The following is a 20,009-nucleotide window of genomic DNA, read 5'->3' on the forward strand; positions in this document are numbered from 1 at the left end:
CCTTCATAGAAGCATACTTTAGGCAAGACTGGTTAATGCATTGGCCATTGGTATTTCAACTGTTTCCAGTCCTTCTTCTCCCTTGACATGAAGGGTGCTGCTGAAAATGCCAACCCTTTAATCAGGTGTTTGGTTTTTCTGACAAACAGATGAATTCACTAAAACTCAGGTGTAGTTGAAAGGGGCCTGTGATAATTATCGAAAGATACTTCTTCACTGTTACCTTAAAGCACCTAAGGGTTTTGGGAGTTCTGTACCAGCAACATCATGAAGACTAAATACATATTCTAATTATAAGTCACAACATCACAGTCTTCAAGGTTCATCCACGCTGCGGCGTGTGTCAGAATTTCCTTCCTTTTTAAGGCTGAGTGATATTTCATTGTATGTCTATACCACACTTTGTTTATTCATTCCAGAAATATTTCTTTGAATGCATTTATTTTCTTCATATATATGCATATGGGCTTCATGTATGGGAAAAATGTCTGAAGTTATTCATTTCCCTCTTGAACTGATACCTGCTTATTGGCTGATTCAAAGTTTATTTATTTGAGGGATAAAGTAAATGTTGACTTCTTGCTTATGTACTTTTCTCTGTGCATCAGTTTACTGCTGCGTAACTGTCCTTCATGCCAGGAGAAGGATGTGTTGTGGTCTTTCCTTTTCCCTCCTCTTATCAAAACAGGATTCCTCAGGGCCAGCCTCGCAATAGAACAGACACTGGGCAGCCTGGGGCTGTCATCTCAGTAGCCTGGCAGCTTTGTGCCCATCATCTGTGCTCACGTCCACTGACCACTACTGGTCACCAACTCAGGGTATCTCGTGGTGGGGTGGGGTCTCTCCCAGGAAGGACCCCTAGGGTCCTGCTCCATTCCAGTTGGAGACCTTCCCACAGCACCCTGGTTTGGTCCTGATGAGGGCAGCGTGCCCAGAGGGCGGGCTGCTATCTCTTTCTGCCAGCGTTCTCTGTCTTCACCACAGCTGAGGGGCGTTTCTGCTGCAGCGTGCCCCTCCCTCTCCACCTTCTGGGTGGGGAGTCGAGCTCAGAGCGCGCCCTCTGGTAGACTTGGCAGCCCAGTGCGGGAACGAGGGCGCCTGGGTTCCTGCGCCCCGCGCCTTGCGGTTCCCCCACAGGCTCCATCAGCGGCGCCTGCGGCCTGGCCTCTCACCTGCGTGTGGCCCCCGGCTGCCCCCTACCCCACGTCCCCGGCCCGCGCGGGTCCAAGCTGGCAAGATGCGGCCGGTGTCCCCGGAGGAGAAGCCCAACCCGCTGCAGGACGCGAACTTCTGCTCCAGGCTGTTCTCCTGGTGAGCCCCGCCTGTGCTAAGACACCCCGCCGCCTCAGGCCAGTGCCTGAGCTGCGCCTTGCAGGGGCTGAGGGTCGAGGGTCAGGGCGAGGGAGCGCTTCCCGATGGCTGCTTGTAGCGGTGGGGTCTCCCCACGCCAGCCGCGTGGTCCCTGTCTGCGCCCTCTGGGTGAGGCGGCGGGAAGGGGTAGCAGGAACGGGAAGAGGGACCTGGTGGCGGGGCGCAGGGTCTCCCTGCCTTGCAGCTCGCTGCCCAGTCAGCGTCCTTAGTCCCTGGGAGCAGGAGGGGCAGCGGGAGCAGGAGGCAGGGAGGCTGAGAACGCAGGCTGCCCAGGGGGGTCACCGCCAGTGGGAGAAGGACCGGACCCTGCACGGCATCCTTAGCAGCCTTTCCCAGTACAGCTCTGGATTCATAGTTCTGCACTAATTCTTACTTTCCCCACTAAGCAAACAGCCCTGAACCGCTTCCTTTATCTAATTAGTGCTTTGCTCCTGTTGCCATCTTCCAACAGTGTCCCCTCCTTCCCCCACATTCCTTAGGTGACAGCTGAGTCCAACCGCACTGGGCTTCCTTGTCCCTGTGTCTGTGACCCTGTCTCCCTGCCTCCCTCTTTCTCTCCGTGTGCATCGCTCACTGTACATCCTGGTATCTAGTTGTGACACATTTTATGTGTGTAAGAACACTGTTGTTTTTTTATTTAATGAACGGGGACATGATTCTTGAACCCATTTTGCTTTTACTTGGGATACATCGGGAGGACTGGAGGATGTATTTGACCAGCCCCTTACCTAACTGTGAATGTCTCTGCTTCCACCTTTGAGAGTCACCCTGGGAATGGGGTCCCTGAAGCCTATGGGATCTTATCTGCATCTCTAGCCTTTCCAGAAGCAGTGCATGGTATTGATGCAGGTGGTCCTGCCCAGGAGTCCTCTGGTCTGAAACCACTGAAGGGTCCCTGAGCTGGGAGGAAACTCACAGATGAGGAGGGATTCAGAGATATGAAGCTCTTAACTGAAGTTTTCCATCTGGTAGCTGCTGCTGCTGCTGCTAAGTCGCTTCAGTCATGTCCGCCTCTGTGCGACCCCATAGACAGCAGCCCACCAGGCTCCCCTGTCCCTGGGAATCTCCACACTGAAGTGTGTTGTCATTTCTTTCTCCAATGCATGAAAGTGCAAAGTGAAAGTGAAGTTGCTCAGTCGTGTCCAACTCTTAGCGACCCCATGGACTGCAGCCTACCAGGCTCCTCTGTCCATGGGATTTTCCAAGAGTACTGGAGTGGGGTGCCATTGGGACCACTAACTAGGTGGGGTGGGACCTCTGTGTTAATCACACTTGAGCGATTATTATATCTTTTGTTCCTGGACCCTAAACCTTCATCTTTCCCAGGCATTCTGGTGTTTCCTTTGTTGTTATGTGGGAGGGCCTTGGGGATCTCCAACAGAAACTCCTGTGCATGTTTTGATGGTGGTGTATTCAGTGTATGTGGCTACATCTCTTGGCCGTTTGATGCCCTTGAGGAAAGAGGGTCAAGAAGGAAAATCATGGGTGTGGGATTCCCTGTTGACTCAGTGGTAAAGAATTCGCCTGCAGGAGCCCAGGAGACGTGGGTTTGGTCTCTGGGTGGGGAAGATCCCCTGGAGGAGGAAATGGCAATCCACTTTAGTATTCTTGCCTGAGAAATCCCATGGACAGAGGAGCCTGGCAGGCTATAGTCCATGGGGTTGCAAAAGAGTTGGATATGGCTGAGTGACTAAACGGCAACAACTGTAAATGATACCAAAGTAGAGACACCTCTCCTTAACTTCAGGCAGGGCAAGGATCTCTCCAGGGATGTTCTATTTGTGGAATTTCAAAAGGTGTGTGTATGGAAATGGGAAGATGAGGACTTCTCATTGATTTGGGTAGACCCCCATTTCCAATTTTCCTGCTGAATTGGAAGGAGCTATTACCTCTTATTTTACACGTGAAGTCACTTAAGCAGAGAGTTTGAGTAATTTTTTTAAACTTTATTTTATATTGGAGTATAGCCAATTTACAATGTTGTGATAGTCTCGTGTGGACAGGAAACGGACTCCGTCATAGTTGCTCAGTTGTGTCCGACTTTGAGACCCCATGGACTGCAGCCTACCAGGCTCCTCCATCCATGGGATTTTCCAGGCAAGAGTACTGGAGTGGGGTGCCATCACCTTCTCTGATACATGTATCCATTCTCCCCCAAATTCTAAGAGTTTGAATAACTTGCCTGCATCACACAGCTTAATAGCTAAAGTTGGACCCCAAGTCAGGAGTCTTGCTCCTGAGTTTGTGTTGCCCTGTATGTAACTGCTATTCTGAGCTGCTTCTCTTTAGATACTTGTTCTTAAATGCAGGGAGAAGGCAAATGCAAACATACCTTTGATCTTGTAGGCAGGAGTTTTTCAAGGGAAGTTCTTAAAGTTATTGCTGTTAGATGCTCGTGAAACATCTCTATAATCAAGCTTTAGGGCAGCTGTTCTCAGAGTCTGGCTCTCAGACCTGCGGCATCATTGTCACCTGGGAGCTTGTTAGAAATGCAAATCTCCCTCTCAAGTCCTTTTAGACCAATTCTGTAAATTTAGAAATGGTGGGGGTGGGGTTAAACAAGCTCAGGAGAGTCTGATGGAAGGTGGAGGCTGGCTTCTGCTTTAAGCCTTTCCTCCCACTGGCTTTTTTCCTTCAGTGCTAACTCTTAAAAGGGGTCCAGACTTTGTGAACTTAGTTGGTGACCACAATTGCCATCCTGTTTGTAAAGTCTGAGGTACCCTTGTGATTTCCTCATGTCCTCACTCGCTGTCCCGGGGAATTGAAATGAGTCCAGGCAGGAAGTGCTGCCCAGAGACAAGGCCCACCTTGTAGAGAAATTGAGTTTTCATCTTCTCATTGGGTGTTTGCTTTTCTTCTCACATTTCATCTGCTTTCTCAGCTTGTAAATGATGCCAGTAACTAGCTTACTGACTTTATACAAATGACCGCACTGAGGTTTTAGTGTTTTCACAGCACAGGTAGGACTGAGAGTCTCAGTGAAAGCATACATTTTGACTATTGGTAATTGTGAATTTTAGAAAAGAATATATATATTTTCTATTTCTATAAAAAACTTTATAGAAGAAGAAGGGCCTCCCAGATAGGTGGCACAGAGGTAAAGAATCTACCTGCCAGTGCAGGAGACACAAGAGACACAGGTTTGATTCTTGGGTTAGAAAGATCCCCCAGTGTAAGAGATGGAAACCCACACCATTATTGTTGCATAGAGAATCCCATGGACAGAGGAGCCTGGTGGGCTATAGTCCATAGGGTCGCAAAGAGTTGGACATAACTGAGCACATACAAGAAGAAAGGAATAAGGATTTGTTTTTATTAGCCAGGTCTACCTGCTGATGTTTTGGTTATTTCTTAGTCTTTCCCCTAGAAATCTTTGCATATCTGCACATGCACAGTTTTTTTTTTTAATTAAAATTATAGCTCATGTTTTTTTAGACTTGATTTTTATTGGAGTAAGTTGCTTAATCATGTTATGTTAGTTATGCACCACAATGAGACACCAGCTCACACATGGGGGTAAAAAAGGAAGAAACAATAGTGTTGGCAAGGATGTGGAGAAACTGGAGCTCTGCACACTGGTGGTGGGGTTGCAAAAGGTGCATCACAAAGGACAAATATTTTATGATTTGATTTACATGAAGTCCTCAGAGGAGTCAAATTCAAAAAGAAAGGCCTCATGGTTGCCAGGAGCTGGGGTCAAGGGAAGTGGGAAGTTAGTGTTTGATAGCACACCAGTACAGGATGAAAAGTGTGCTGGAAGCTGGTTGCACGGTAATGTGAAGATAGTTACCAATAATGAACCGTGTGCTTGAAAAATCGTCAAGATGGTAAATTTTATGTTGTGTGCATTTCCCACAGTTTTAAAAAATTTAATGTGAAACAAAAATGGCACCTAATGTGCCTCATTTGGAAGTGTTCCTCTGTTAGAGTCTAGACTTTGCCACTTCCTGGTTATATGGCTGTGAACCAGCCACATAACCTCTCAGTACTGGCCTTGGGAAAGTGGGGAGAAGACCTGGAGAGAACACCTCCCTGGGATGCTGAGAGGGTTAGTGATGCTCTGAACAGGACAAAGTCCCCCCAGACAAAGAGCAGTCACCACCACAGAGTGCTCCAGTAATCCCATGTGGTCCCCAGTAGAAAGCCTCTGAGAACTTTGATAGATGATATTACAACAACAGCAACGCTCAACAGGAAGAAGAGAGACTCCTCTCCTTTCCTGGCAAGGATGCAGGCAATGAAAAGCCATGGACTTTGTAAGAGCCCTCCAAACCTCCTCTTCCTCTCTATATGCTCTCCAGCCCTGGCACTTTGGGGACTTACACTTGGCTCTCCACAAATGCAGACCTCAACTGCCATTCTCTGCTGATTCTGAATAAGCCCATCTTTGCTGAAGAAATATCTGACAGTCTGTTTCAGGTCAACAGACGGTAGGGAATCAACACACTAGGGGACCCATGGAAGACTCTGGGTGGAAAATTATCCACTTGACACCTCTGAAAGGACGCTAGTCTCAGGCTGATCAGGTGCAGAACTACAAAGACCAAAAAAATCAAGAGTAAACTACAGGAGATAAACTTAAATTTGTTAGGCAGTTTGTTTTGCTGTAAGGACATACCAGTAAATTTGGCTATGCCTTTGGGATGTTCTATTTCTTGCTTGAGGCTGTGGTTATAGTATAAAATTACCAAAACTCATCAAACTAAACATTCCCTGGGAACAGGTCAAGGTCAGAGAAAGCGCCCTGGAGAGCTCACCCAGCCTCCATCTACAGCATGTGGATTTCTGACTGTTAATGAAGAATAACAGGTGGTATTTTGAAAATGCTGCAAAGAATCTTACTTTTGAAATTAAACATTTCTGTCCATTCACAATCGATAGTTACTGAGGGCCTAGCAGGACAAACCTCCCTGAATTATCTCAGCACTCGGCCAGTTCCATCCCCCCTCATGTCTTCAGCTTCTCTGAAAAGGGTCTCCAGAGAGTCTGTCTTGATACCAGACAGTTTCCACATCCGCATTCCCTTTGCAAGGGGACAGTTCACTGACAGAGACATGGCCAGTGTCAGGGGAACAAGGATTTAACAGCTTCCTGATGGGCCAAGTGCATCTGGTCCGAGACCCTGCCGCACCCTCATCCCTGGGGACAGGTCCTGCACTCACCCCCAACCTGGTGGCCTCTGGGACGAGGGTGGAGAGAAATGCAGAGCTCACCCCAGAGGCTGCTGTAAGGACAGAGTCTCAAAGGACTGGACAGTCCAGTCCCCAGCTGGACATGCTTCATTAACTGGGCTTCTTATTTCCGATAGTGAGGAATAAGAAAAAGTCAGTAAACCATAATGGGAGAATGGACTGTTTTAGGAAAAAATGGGGCCTATCCTATATCAAAAACTAAAAAAAAAAAAAAAAAAAATTCTAGCTGCCTTTACTGCTAGAAATAAAATAAGAAAAAAGCTATAATAAAACACAGATTTAGATGACCTTAGGATATACTACAGAAGACATACTACAAAAGCAGCAGGAGAAATGAAAAAGAAAAGCTTGACTTTATTTAATGATATACAATTTGAAACCTCTAAAGAACAAATGAAACTCTGAAAAAGTATTAATGTGCACAATTACAACTTATTTCAAAAATATACATGCTCTATAGAAAATATATTAATAGACATTTGAAGAAAGACAAATGATCAACAGACCTAAAAAGTGTTCCATATTTACAAATCAAATGGCAACCCACTCTTGTATTCTTTCCTGGAAAATCCCATGGACAAAGGAGTCTGACAGGTTACAGTCCATGGGGTTGCAAAGAGTCTAACAGGACTGAATGACTAAGCACACGTAAGTCAAATAAATTCAAATTAAAACTCCTTGAATTATTTTTAACTTAAGGCCCAGAAAAACTGTAATTCAGGTATTCAAAGTTGACAATGAAATAAGCTCACAAACAGCTGTTAAGAAGGCAGATTGATCTGAACCTAACGGAAAACAATTCAGCCTTTATTAATTATTCTACTTCTGGGAATTTGGAAAAAGGAAAGATGCACCAAAATATATGATCATAGATGTGCATCTCATCCTAATTAGCAATAAACTCTATTAAACAAAAGTGAAAGACTGCATACATTTCAATTAAATACCACATTTTGACAGAAATAGACTCTCAGACTTAAGAGAATGAACTTATGGTTGCCAGGGAGAGGGAAGGGGGAAAGGGATAGTTAGGGAGTTTGATAGAGACATGTACATACCGCTGTATTTAGGATGAATAACCAACAAGGACCTACTGTATTGGACAGGGGACTGCTCAGTGTTATGTGGCAGCCTGGATGGGAGCAGAGTTTGAGTGAGAATGGATACACATGTATGTATGGCTCAGTCCCTTTGCTGTCCTCCTGAAACTATCACATTGTCCATTGGATATACTCCTTTACAAAATAAAAACTTTAATTAAAAAATAAATACCACATTTTGAACATTATTTAATGCTATAAATAAATGTTAAACTTTCCCATTGAAACTTAGGAAGGAATCTGGATCCAAAGATGTTTTGATGTTGAGTATCTTTTCCTCTTCAAGCAGAATTTTAAAAAGGATATTTTGCGGGCTTCCCTTGTAGCTCAGATAAAGGTGAAAAATCTGCCTGTAATGCAGGAGAACCTGATTCAGTCCCTAGGTCAGAAGGATCCCCTGGAGAAGGGAATGGCTACACACTCCAGTATTCTTGCCTGGAGAATTCTGTGGACAGACCATGGGGTCGCAAAGAGTCAGACACAACTGAGTGACTAATGCTTTCACTTTGGGGCAGGGTGTTATCATCTGGGTAGGTCCCAGTGCTAATTCCCTGAGCATTTTCTGTAGGGTACAAGTGTGGAATAAATCACCCAACATGTTTCAAACCTGCTTAGTGGTAGAGCTCCTAGATGTGCACCTTTGTTTTGGAAGGAAACTGAGACCTAGAGATGTTAAAGGTCGTGGAGCTGCTGAACTGGAGTGGAGATGTGGAGCAGAGGACAGCTGAGGCCCTGGGTGCTCAGCACCACTGCTGGGACTAGAGGCCAGTCTTCTGATTCCTGGACCGAGGTTCTTTAGGGGTGCCAAGGTACCCGGATTAGCAAAATTTGAAGTTCAGTCTTTTTGCTTCTTTAAAGAGTCATGGATATTCATACATTCAACAAATAGTTCTTGAGCATCTGTACCCATGTTGTTGTAGGAATAACAGGAGAGAAGAAATGTGATCTCTGTCGTTGCTGTTATTCAGTCGTTCAGCCATGTCCGACTCTGCAACCCCATGGACCAGCACACCAGGCTTCCTTGTCTTTTACTCTCTCCCATAGTTTGCTCAACTTCATATCTATTGAGCTGGTGATGTTATCTAACCATCTCATCTTCTGCTCTGCTCTCCTCCTTTTGCCTTCAATCTTTCCCAGCATCCAGGTCTTTTCCAATCAGTCAGCTGTTTGCATCAGGTTGGCCAAAGTATTGGAACTTCAGCATCAGGCCTTCCAATGAATATTCAGGGTTGACTTCCTTTAGGACTGACTGGTTTTATCTCTATACATGGGTTATTATGGTCTGGCCTTGGAAATTTCCTTACCCTGGCACATAAGTAAAATGGTGTTTACCAATGGACTATCTCTGCATTCTAACTCTTATCATTTAAATAATGCATAATCGATCTGAAGAAGTTTTTCGGTGGGATCATCTGTACAGTTACTTTTTTTTCCCTTTATAATAATTGCAGAGAGATTAGTTGAGATTATGTAAATATCATCTTCTGCATCAAGCTTTTCACACACTATTTTTAATTTCCATTGATAATTTTCTGCTTTAATTGTTCCTTTTCTTCTGAATTGTTAAACATTTTTATTGGGCAGACTTATAACTTTACAGGATATGCAGAATAAAAAAAAGTGTAAAATATAAGTAAGCATACAGAATTTTAGCAGTCTTTGGACCAGGACTTGATTTGCACACGGGACTAAGCATCTGTCTAGAACAGACATGTCTTGGGACACATAGTTTACAAATTGAATCACAAAACAATTTCCCAAGGGCTTTTCCTCATATAAAGATAAAAAATATTTTACACTTGAAAATTATTCAGTATAGTACACTTTCAGTTATGTACACAGCTTAAAAATAACTGATTTCTCCTTTTATGTTTGCTTGGATTTGTTTGCAAGAACTTTTCTTTGTCTCCTGTTTACGTAGCCTTACGGATTCATGGATTCTTTCATTATTTACTGGGTTAAGGTTCACTGCCATTTGTTTGTTTTGATGCTCAAAGTATCCCAAATTTGTCTAGTAAGAGCCATTCAAGCTTCTCTGTCCTTCTACACATCCTCATGATTCCTTATTTTATGGCGCAAGATGTCCCAGACCCATCTTGGACTTTCTCTGCTTGTTGGTCTTGGCCTGTAGACAGCGAGGCTTTTGCCGGGATTGCCTAGGGCTCTGCTCACCAAGGCTCATACTAATTATGAGCAGCCCCCACAGAAATTCTCCTTTTGCAGCCAGTGTTGTGGCTGGACGGGCCCTTGTGGTTCTTAGGATTGTAAGACACATCTCAGCAACAACCATCAGGGAACTTTGAAATACCAAGGCGTATCACTCACATGCCCTGGAGGGTATAAGGCACCCCTGGGGTGACACAGCGAGGTCCTGGGTAGAGAGGGAGAGCTCATGGGCAAGCTTGGACTTGGGATTTTGCCTTTTTGAGGTTGAGGGTGGAGTGTCTAGGATTTTAAAGGTTTACTCTTTATTGATGAACTTAGAAAATAAGAGCGGGAATTAAAGTGCGGGAAGGGAGAAGCAAGCAGTCAGTGAGATGGTCTGTTATCAGGTCAGCCAGAGCTTTCTGAAAGAGGGAACTTCAAGGGTGGGGTGGCCTGGCTGTTTATCTCATTGTGTAACTGTCACGTGTTCACTGGAGATGGATGTCTTTGACATGGATGTCTCCAAAGTTTCATGTCAGGCACTTCTATTGCAGTAAAAAAAATACAGAATTATCAGTGCTGACACACACAGCCCCAACCTTGGAACCAGCCTTTTCTTCAGTTGGTTCCTTTTTGGGAAGAAGGATATTAAAAAGCCAAGACCTGGGTGAAGGGGGCTAAAAGACACAAACTTCCATTATAAAATAATTTATACAGTAGGAGTAACTATAGTCACCAGACTGCACATTACATTCTCGTGAAAGTGAAAGTCCCTCTGTCGTGTCTGACTCTTTGTGACCCCATGGACTATACAGTTCATGGAATTCCCGCCTGCAATGCGAGAGACCAGAGTTTGATCCCTGGGTTGGGAAGATCCCCTGGAGAAGGGAAAGGCTACCCACTGCAGTATTCTGGCCTGGAGAATTCCATGAACTGTATAGTCCACGGGGTCGCAAAGAGTTGGACACAACTGAGCAACTTTCACTTTCATGAAGGTATAATGTCCAGTCTGGTGACTATAGTTAATCCTACTGTATTGAATACTTGAAAGATGATAGAGTAGACTTTAAAAGTCCTTCCCCCCAAGAGAAAAATTGTAATTGTATATGTTAAACAAAACCCCAAGAACCAGGGGCTAGAATGTTCTTTGCTACTAGTGTGTCATTGCTTCCGGGGCCTCTCAGCCTACAGAGTTAGGGAGTGTGGATGCATCTGTGTGTGAGTGTGTAAACATATGTCTAATTATTCCATCATATCTCTGTATATTTAAAGTATAGTTTTTTTTTTTTAACAAAGCCGATCACTGTAGGATTCTAATTAGAGCTGTGTAATTTAGATATATATGTCACTGTCCTTTTAATTTTTAACAGGTGGCTAAACCCCTTGTTTAAAATTGGTTATGAACGAAAATTAAATCAAGATGACTTGTACTCAGTACTTCCAGAAGACCGCTCCCAGCACCTTGGAGAAGAGCTGAAAGGGTGAGCACAGATAGCAGGGAGATGGGGAGGGAGAGTGAGAATTTCCATGTGGGGCTAACGGTGTGTGTGTGTGTAGGGTGCGCTTTGCCTTCCTCTGGGTTCTCTGGAGCCTCCTCCCCTGACACTGCACACTCACCCCTTCAGGCTGACCCCAGGCTTAGCCCATTTTAGAGGCTGGGAGCCTGTGTTCCCTGTGTATCTGTGGATGTGGAGGGAGCCTGCAGCCACAGCCCCGGAGGCCGAGCTCTGTCCATGGAGGTGGGGCCCCTGGAGGAGGGTGTCTGCCCTCCTGAGCTGCTCATGAACTGTGAGTCCAGCAAAGCTTGGCAGGAGCTTGTTTTCTGAGACTAAGACTTCTCCCTCAAGGCCTGGTCTGGTAGTTTTTCAGGTGCTTTGGTCTATACTGTTCATCCTTCAGGAGCCCTGTGACCCATTAGCCAGCACCTATGGGGCAGCCGCAGAGCGCCCTGTAGTGCAGGCCCCTGTTTTACCGGAGCAGAGCTCTTCTTCACTGTGCTTTGTTTCTCATCACAGGTACTGGGATCAAGAAGTTTTGAGAGCCAAGAAAGACGCACGGGAGCCTTCTTTAATGAAAGCAATCACCAGCTGTTACTGGAAATTCTGTTTAGTTTTGGGACTTCTTACGTTTCTTGAGGTAAAATCTTTTCCATACTGTGCATTGCTTCTCAGTGTGTGCAGATCAGTACTGAGATGGATGAGATGGTGGGGAGAGAGGACAGTGGCTTAAGGTCAGAAGATAAAACTTGTCTGTGAATCAGGATGTAGTTCAGTGGTTGTATTTACTTTTAGAATGGACAGGTGCTTAAAGAAAAATGCTCCAGGGGATTACTATTGGGTTGGCCAAAAAATTCCTTCAGGTTTCCCATACCAGCTTATGGCAAAACTTGAATAAACTTTTTGCCAAGCCAATATTTTTCTTTTAACTAATTAAAACATAGTATTGTGGAAGGATGGCACTGACAAGAAAATAATTTTATACAGTACTAGAAGGGAATAGCAACACACTCCAGTATTCTTGCCTGGAAAATCCCATGGATGGAGAAGCCTGGTAGGCTACAGTCCATGAGGTCACAAAGAGTCAGACATGACTGAGTGACTTTACTTACTTACTTACTTACTTAGGACATTGTTAGTGCTCAATAAATGATATAAATGCTAAAAGTTATCCTTGAGAAAAAGAAGATCCTAAAACCTCAAGGAATATGTGCCTTCTGGTTCGGAGGAAGTAAACTTGAGCCCCAAACATAAGACATTTTATAGTCACTCAGCAAGCAATTGTTAACTTGGCCAGGACACATCTGATAAATGCTTTCCTAAGAAGGGATCATCACCTCTCCCATTCCAGTGGAACAGGACCTGGGGCCCTGCATCTGGGTAGGAGCTGCCAAAGCTCCAAGAGCACACCCTTCCCTGGGCTGCTCCCTCCCCATGGGCCAGGTCACCCAGGCCAGAAACCCCCGTGGGGAGGAGCTCCAGCTTCACCATGAATCTTGGAGAATCCATGTACCATCTGTGCTGGTTTCAGTCCTGACTATGGGGGTGGCTTGCTGGTTGAAGGGAGATTCTTGGTATCCTGGCATTGGCAGAGAGTGTAGGAAGGGATGTGCAGGAGAAAACCAAGGCAGAAAGCTGTGAGGTCAGTGAGCTCCATGACCCTGAAGATCCTGGGTCAAGATCCCCCAGAGGCCAGTCCACCTGGGGACACAGTGCCGTCAGCCCCTGTTCTGGCTGAGCCTGCTGGAGGTCTGCTACAGACCCCTCTGGGTGGTCTCCGTGGTCCCTTAGTATTGCCTTAGGGACAAGGGTGGCCTATGAGTGTGTGAGGGCAGGAGGGATAGAAGATGCAGTTGCTGTGAAAGGGGTGTTTCAGGTGGAGAAGATGTGAGCTGTCTGTTGTGTTGGGGTGAGGTGATGGGTCAGGTGGTTTACATGTGGGCAGCGTGGCTCTTGTTTAAAGGTTGTGCTGGACTGAAGGGCACTGTGGGCACTGGACAGCTGGGTGGGTGAAGTCCACCCCACACAACTGGAGAGACAGAGAATCTGTCAGCTCCCAGATGACTGGGTCGGGAAGTCAGATTTGAGATCCTAAATGAGGGTAGAGTTCAGGTGTCCATGTCCCCTGGGTGCCAGATTTGACTAGGATGTTGATGCTAGAAGCAACATCATGCTGTGTTCAGATAGACTAGGAGCCCTTTAACCTTCACCTCATTACCGTCCCTAAATGGTGATAATTTTAGATAGCAGAAGATCTAAATTCAGCTCTGGATTATCTAAAACATGAACACATTTGCTTTGTGACCTCCTGCCCTCTTTTAATTCCTCTGGTGCACAGAATGACTCATGGGTTACCCATGGTTCCCAGACAGTGCTGTTACCATCCACAGTGCAGGCACTCCTGGCAGTACCAGTGGGAAGAGGCAGGGTGATGCCAATCTAGGGTGAGGCTTTATGAGTTAGGATTTCGAAGTGTGAAACCTCTGTCCTGTGAGAATTGAGGAGTGCCCATAATGCTTGGAGAAGCAAGTACCAGGCTATTTTTCAACCTAGAGCACGTGCAGGTCACCGCTAATTAGAACAGCCAGTGAGTTCCCAGCATGCCTGGGCCCTGTGTGCACCTTCATGGGAACTTGGGTGAGGAGAAGGAGAATAGGTCTCCTCCTGCCTGGGGACCTCAGGGTGGAGAGGAGGATCCTAAAGATTCTTCCTGGACCAGAGACACAGAGACCACCTTCCCAGGTCATCAGGGCTTCTCTCTGAGAGGTGAGGTTTTCACCTGCTGGTGTGTAAATGGGGTGACTTGAAGAGCCTCAGTGGGTTCACTCACTCCCTACCCTGAGTAGGGAGGAGTGACTAGGGTATATGTCCTCTTCCTGGGAACCTTAGAAATGGCTGGCCTTGTCTAATCACTGACATTTGACCAAAGCCGTTTTTGCTGGTTGTCTCTTTGCGCCTCGACTCAGGGCTGGTTCCCCAAGAGCTGAGTGGTATTTGAATTTATTTCCCAACTCATTCTTCCATGTGTCCTTCACTTCTGCTCAACCCGGGAGGCTGAGGAGTGGCTGCTAGTGGCAGAGATACTGTGGGATCAGAGCAACCACTGAGGACCACACAGCAAGGGAGAGGAGGAGGGGGCACTGAGGCAAGCAGCCAGGGACCTGCAGAGCAGACCTGCTGTGTGCTCCCTGCTGGTTCTTGAGAGCATAGCATTAGCCATCAGATGTTAGTAATATCCACAGTGATGACCTTGAGACATATATGTGGGTGATGCTTTTCAATTCATTAAAAAAAAAATTTTTATTGTATTTTTATTGTCTCATTGAAAACTTTTAAAAAATTGAAGGATGATTGACTTAAATATTATATTAGTTTCAAGTGTATAGCATAGTAATTCAATATTTTTATACATTATAAAATGATCACCCTGATCAGTCTAGTTACCCTCTGTCACCATACAAAGTTATTCCAATATTATTGACTGTATTTCCTATCTTGTACATTACATTCCCATAACTGGAAGTTTGTGTCTCTTAATCTCCCTCACCTATTTCATTCATCCTCAAATCCCCTTCAATCCATTTTATTTAATAAGGAAATAGGTGACTCCTTTTTAAAAAGATTGCTTTCATAATGGTGAAAAATTCAAAATTCTTCTTAGAAGTGAAACTTTTAATTACTGTCCAGAAAAGTTGATTTTTAGAAGTGACTTTTCTCAAGAGTTCTTGTTCTGCCATGATGGCCTATAAACAGCAGTGAATTTTATAAGCACTTTGTTAAACCAAGCTCTGCCATTAAGGATAGAATAGATCTCTTCCCAGGACTCCTGCTTTGTGCAAACTAGAAATCTTTGATAATCTTTGCTCTCTGGTATGACAAGAAGTTTCTCGTTTCTCGTTACACACACGAAAAAAGCGTGCATCTTAAGTACAAATTTGCCCCAGCCTTGGAGTCTCCATTTCTCCAAGCAGCTGTGGCTCCTTCTAGTGGGAAATGGTATTTAGAGACTATGGTCTGGGCACTAGGGGTGCTCATTGCTGTTGAGTTGGCTACTGTTTCTCAGCTTTGTCATTGTACAGAGCTAGAATACATTTTTTTAAAAATAGTAAACAGACCTTGAGTTTATATGGGTATTTCCAATCTAAATCAGATTCAGGACAGTAGTATTTTTACTTTATCTTTTTACTCTTAGATGGGTATCTCTTTTCCTCTCATCATCTTTTCTCTTTTCTGCCATGCCTAACGTTGACTCAGATGGTAAAGAGTCTGCCTGCAGCGTGGGAGACCTGGGTTCGATCCTGGGAAGGTCCCCTGGAGGAGGGCATGGCAACCCACTCCAGTATTCTTGCCTGGAAAATTCCATGGATAGAGGAGTCTGGCAGGCTATAGTCCCTGGGGTCACAAAGAGTCAGACACGACTGAGCAACTTCAGTGAATCCCAGTTCTCAATGATACTGACATAATTATTCATTAAAAAATTTTTTTAATCTTATAATATCAACACTATTAACCATAATGTGACTTTTAGAAGTATATTGTTGTTGTTGCTGTTGATATTGTTCTTAGATAGGCATATCACACAGGGAATGTGTTTTCAATTTTTTTTAAAAACCACTTTTAATAATTCGTTTTTGTGTAACTGCCAACCTACTGGATGGATATAGTTTTTGTTTCGTTTTACTCTGAAATTTTAGGAATTGATTTTGAAAACTTGATTGTTTTATAATTACAATTCTGTATAATGTTTTCACAATTCCAAAGTCAAATCAACAGAAGAGGCTAGTTTTAAAGAAGACTGGTATCCTCATTCTATTCTAATTCTTCTCCTTCTTTAGATGTAACATTACAAATTTTGATTCATATTTTTATTTTGTAAATACTGTATTTTACAAACTTTTTTTTCTCCTGTGGTTTCGAATGAAAGGTCTGAATTTCATCTTTGGAATCTCAAGAGCTTGGGTTCATAAGGAATTTTCTTGGAAGTATGATGTGTAACATGGAACTCAGGTTTAAAACTTCTGTGGTACTTGTAAATCCTTCAAAGCAGGTTCATGGCCCCTCCAGGCCCAGATGCCCTGATGATGCAGGAGAATAGCAGATGCTTCCATGAGATTAGTTTCTGCATCCAGAATCTTCCAGGGAGAGGGAACTTCAGGGTCCATCCTTAATCAGTTGAACCTAAACCAGTTTCTGGAGGCTTGCCTTCAGGTCTCAGAGTGCTCTTAATTCCTCCCAGGTGATGCTAAGCTGCAGTCAGGATGAAGACCACTTTGTCAGGAGGAGTGAAGTTATATTTAGAATCCTAGTGATTATGATTTCCCAAGAGTCATTTATTTTTCTCCTTAGCTCTGGATCTTTCTCAGCTCTGCTGTCTGTCACCTGTTCCCCCATTTCTGCAGATAAATTGTCCCTTCATTTCTCCCACAAGCTCATTTTTTTCTGCTTCTATATTTCACTCAAACATTTTTTTCTGTGTCTGATATAGGTTTTTGTTTTTGTTTTTTTTCTGTTTTCTGTGTTTTCTTAATTTTTCTCATGAAGCGGAGATGGTGGAGTTGGGTAAGAAACCTTTTAAGTATGTGTGGAAATGTAATGGAGAAACTATACTGAGTGGGGAAATTTTAGCCCTTAACCCTGTGAAAAGTTCTCCTAAGAAGCAGGAAATTGGGCCCAAAAGTCAAGTGCTTTCAGGAGGCTGAATACGAAGGACTCCACTGAGAGATGTCTGCTGCAGAGACTCAGATTCTTGTAGAACTTTGATCAAATGTTGTCATATTATATTAGACTCTTTTTAAAAATCTTTCATGGTTTCATAGTTGTGAAGAATTCCTGTGAAGATATAAAAACTCTATTCTTCAATGGTTTGTGGCAAGAATGTTCAAAAATCAGACTGATGCCAAAGATGAAGAGTTTTGGGGAACAATTTTTGATTTTGTGTCTGCCTATCCAGAAAGTTTTAATTTGGTTAGTTTCAAGATTGATAGGGAATATTTTCTCAGTTGTTTTATTCCTCACTAGGAGAAGGCAATGGCAACCCACTCCAGTATTCTTGCTTGGAAAATCCCATGGATGGAGGAGCCTGGTAGGCTGCAGTCTATGGGGTCGCTGAGTTGGACACAACTGAGTGATTTCATTTTCACTTTTCACTTTCATGCATTGGAGAAGGAAATGGCAACCCACTCCAGTGTTCTTGCCTGGATAATCCCAGGGATGGGGAGCCTGGTGGGCTGCTGTCACAGGGTCGGACACGACTGAAACGACTTAGCAGCAGCAGCAGCAGCAGCAGCAGCAGTTGAGGTGAGGATCAAGAATAGACAGAAGAGTAGAAGCTGTCGGCCATGGACTGGCATTACTCCTTAGTGAGTTTGCTCATCTGGGTTATTAAAGACTGTCTCTCAGTAGATAACCCTAGACGCTTAGGCAGTAAAGACCTGCCTTTATTTTATACTCTTTTTTTGCTAAATTTCTTGCATTTATTAGTATTCTTTTAGGTAGGTGACATTACTCTTACTCCTCCTGTAATTGAAACGATGTTAGGATCAAATAGATGAGTAACAGACAGCTGAGTAACAGCCAACAAAGGTCTGTCTAGCCAAAGCTGTGGTTTTTCCAGTAGTTATGTGTGGATGTGAGAGTTGGACTATAAAGAAAGCTGAGCATTGAAGAATTGAACTTTGGTGTTCGAGAAGACTCTTGAGAGTCCCTTGGACTGCAAGGATATCCAACCAGTCAATCCTAAAGGAGATAAGTCTTGAATATTCATTGGAAGGACTAATGCTGAAGCTGAAACTCCAATACTTTGACCACCTGATGCAAAGAACTGACTCATTGGAAATGACCCTGATGCCAGAAAGATTGAAGGTGGGAGGAGAAGGGGACGACAGAGGATGAGATGGTTGGATGACATCACTGACTAGATGGACATGCGTTTGAACAGGCTCTGGAAGTTGGTGATGGACAGGGGAGCCTGTCATGCTGCAGTCCATGGGATCGCAAGGAGTTGGACACTACTGAGCAACTGTACTGAACAGACAGCGGTGATTCCCCAAAAGAATCAGAGGTTTAGGGCACTTTGGGATGGCAGGTGTTATCACTGGTCTTCTGGTGGATACCCCCAGTTTTGTAGCCTGTAGTACTGGGCTTCCTTTGATCGTATCTGGGCTGAGACTTCTACGTGTATTTTGACTTTCTTGCTTCTCTGTGTAAGCCTCCAGACTTCCATCCCAGTAAATTGTATCAACAGTGTGTTTTATAATCTATGAGGGGCTCTTCTTAAGCTCTTAGGATGAATGACGAGGCTTCCTAGAAATGTGATTTGAGGATTGGTCATCTTCCTCTGATATGGTCATCTTACTCATAATTCTTCCAATAAACAGTCTTCTCTTCTCTGGAGTAGATGAAATCTCCTGTGACCTTGTGGAGGGTAAGGCAGGTGTTACAGCCTGTGAACATGTGTGTGTAGAACAAGACAGGAGTGTAGGGCTTCATTGCTTCATCCATTTGAGAGATGGCATCAGCTTTCCGTCAATAATCTGATCAGACACTAGTTAGTTGAGCAGAAAATGCTTTTTAGTTATGCTTTGTGTTTTGAATTTTGGATTCTCCTTCTCTTCCTCCTGTGGGCTCCTCAACATTTTACAGACAGAAGAGAGCTATCAAAAACAAACCCATCAGGGGACTTCCCTGGTGGTCCAGTGGTTAAGAGTCTGCATTCTGCCAGGGTCCAGCCCCAGTGGATCCAGGGTGATTCGAAGGGGAGACAGATAGGTGAGGAAAACTTATTTATTTAGAAATATAAGATTAGATTAGGAAGAAATAATATAGTAGGAAATTTAGGTGGAGAAAAAGAGGCTGAATAACTTGGTTTACAGGGAAAACCAATAAAACCTCAAGACAAGAGGTTTGCACCATCTACGTTAGGCCACTGGTGCCCACTTGAATATCGAAGGGTGCCCCGCCTTAGGCTCCCTTTCGCATAGGTCTTAGAAGCCAGGGCAAGTAAGTATACATGGTGAGCCTCCCCACTCCAAATGGGATTTCAGCCGAAAAAGGGGAGAAAAGAACGACATGGGGAGCCCTGCATTGGTGTAAGACTCAAGACTTTGTTTTCAAAATCAGCTTATATACCCCAAGTTGTATATAAAGAAATAATGGAATATGCAGAGTTATTCAGGGGCAGTAGTCCTGACCCTCATTGAGACCAGGCTTTCTTTTTGCATATCTTCCCGTATACAAAAGGTCTCCGGTGGTTTATATTATCTTCTGGCCAAGAGGCCTGTTAACATTTTTACGGCTCTCTTCCTGGATAATTGTCTATCAACCAAAAAACTCCTTTTCCCTAGAAGTGTTTTTTCTTTACTCTGCATCACCCTCAAAGTACTAAATAAAGTTACATTCCTGTAGAACAAAGGTGCAGTGGGTTATAACAAAGAAAGTACTTAACTCAAAGTTCTAATGTTGCTAATACCAGGTCTACTACCTGTTTTTCTATATGCCAACTATATCTACAAATAAAAGATATGAAAATTTGGCAGCAAGTATTGGCTCAACAAATGAAACCTTTAATCAGTCCTATTCTAATGATTTTGATTCCTTGGAAGCCCCTACATTCCTAGGATGTTTTAAGCTTCCTGTGCCTCCCGTAGTCCGCAGTCCAGAGGCCTCAAACAATCACATGCACAGCTGTACGAGTCCTGCAGGCAGGC

The 20,009-nt window shown here is 44.2% G+C and overlaps 1 protein-coding gene across 2 annotated transcripts in view; it reads left to right on the forward strand.

Moving 5' to 3' along the window:
- Positions 1–1,065: 1,065 nt before the first annotated feature.
- Positions 1,066–20,009, forward strand: part of LOC106991387 (ATP-binding cassette sub-family C member 4-like) — a 589,015-nt gene continuing 570,071 nt past the window's right edge. For both annotated transcript variants that reach the window (XM_060394634.1, XM_060394633.1), the window contains exons 1-3: positions 1,066–1,311; positions 11,179–11,289; positions 11,824–11,944. In XM_060394634.1, the coding sequence (XP_060250617.1) occupies positions 1,238–1,311; positions 11,179–11,289; positions 11,824–11,944 (306 nt within the window). In that variant the 5' untranslated portion in view covers positions 1,066–1,237. The remainder of the gene's footprint in view (positions 1,312–11,178; positions 11,290–11,823; positions 11,945–20,009) is intronic.

This window comes from Ovis aries, chromosome 10 (genome assembly GCF_016772045.2).
Source record: "Ovis aries strain OAR_USU_Benz2616 breed Rambouillet chromosome 10, ARS-UI_Ramb_v3.0, whole genome shotgun sequence".
Lineage (NCBI taxonomy): Eukaryota > Metazoa > Chordata > Mammalia > Artiodactyla > Bovidae > Ovis > Ovis aries.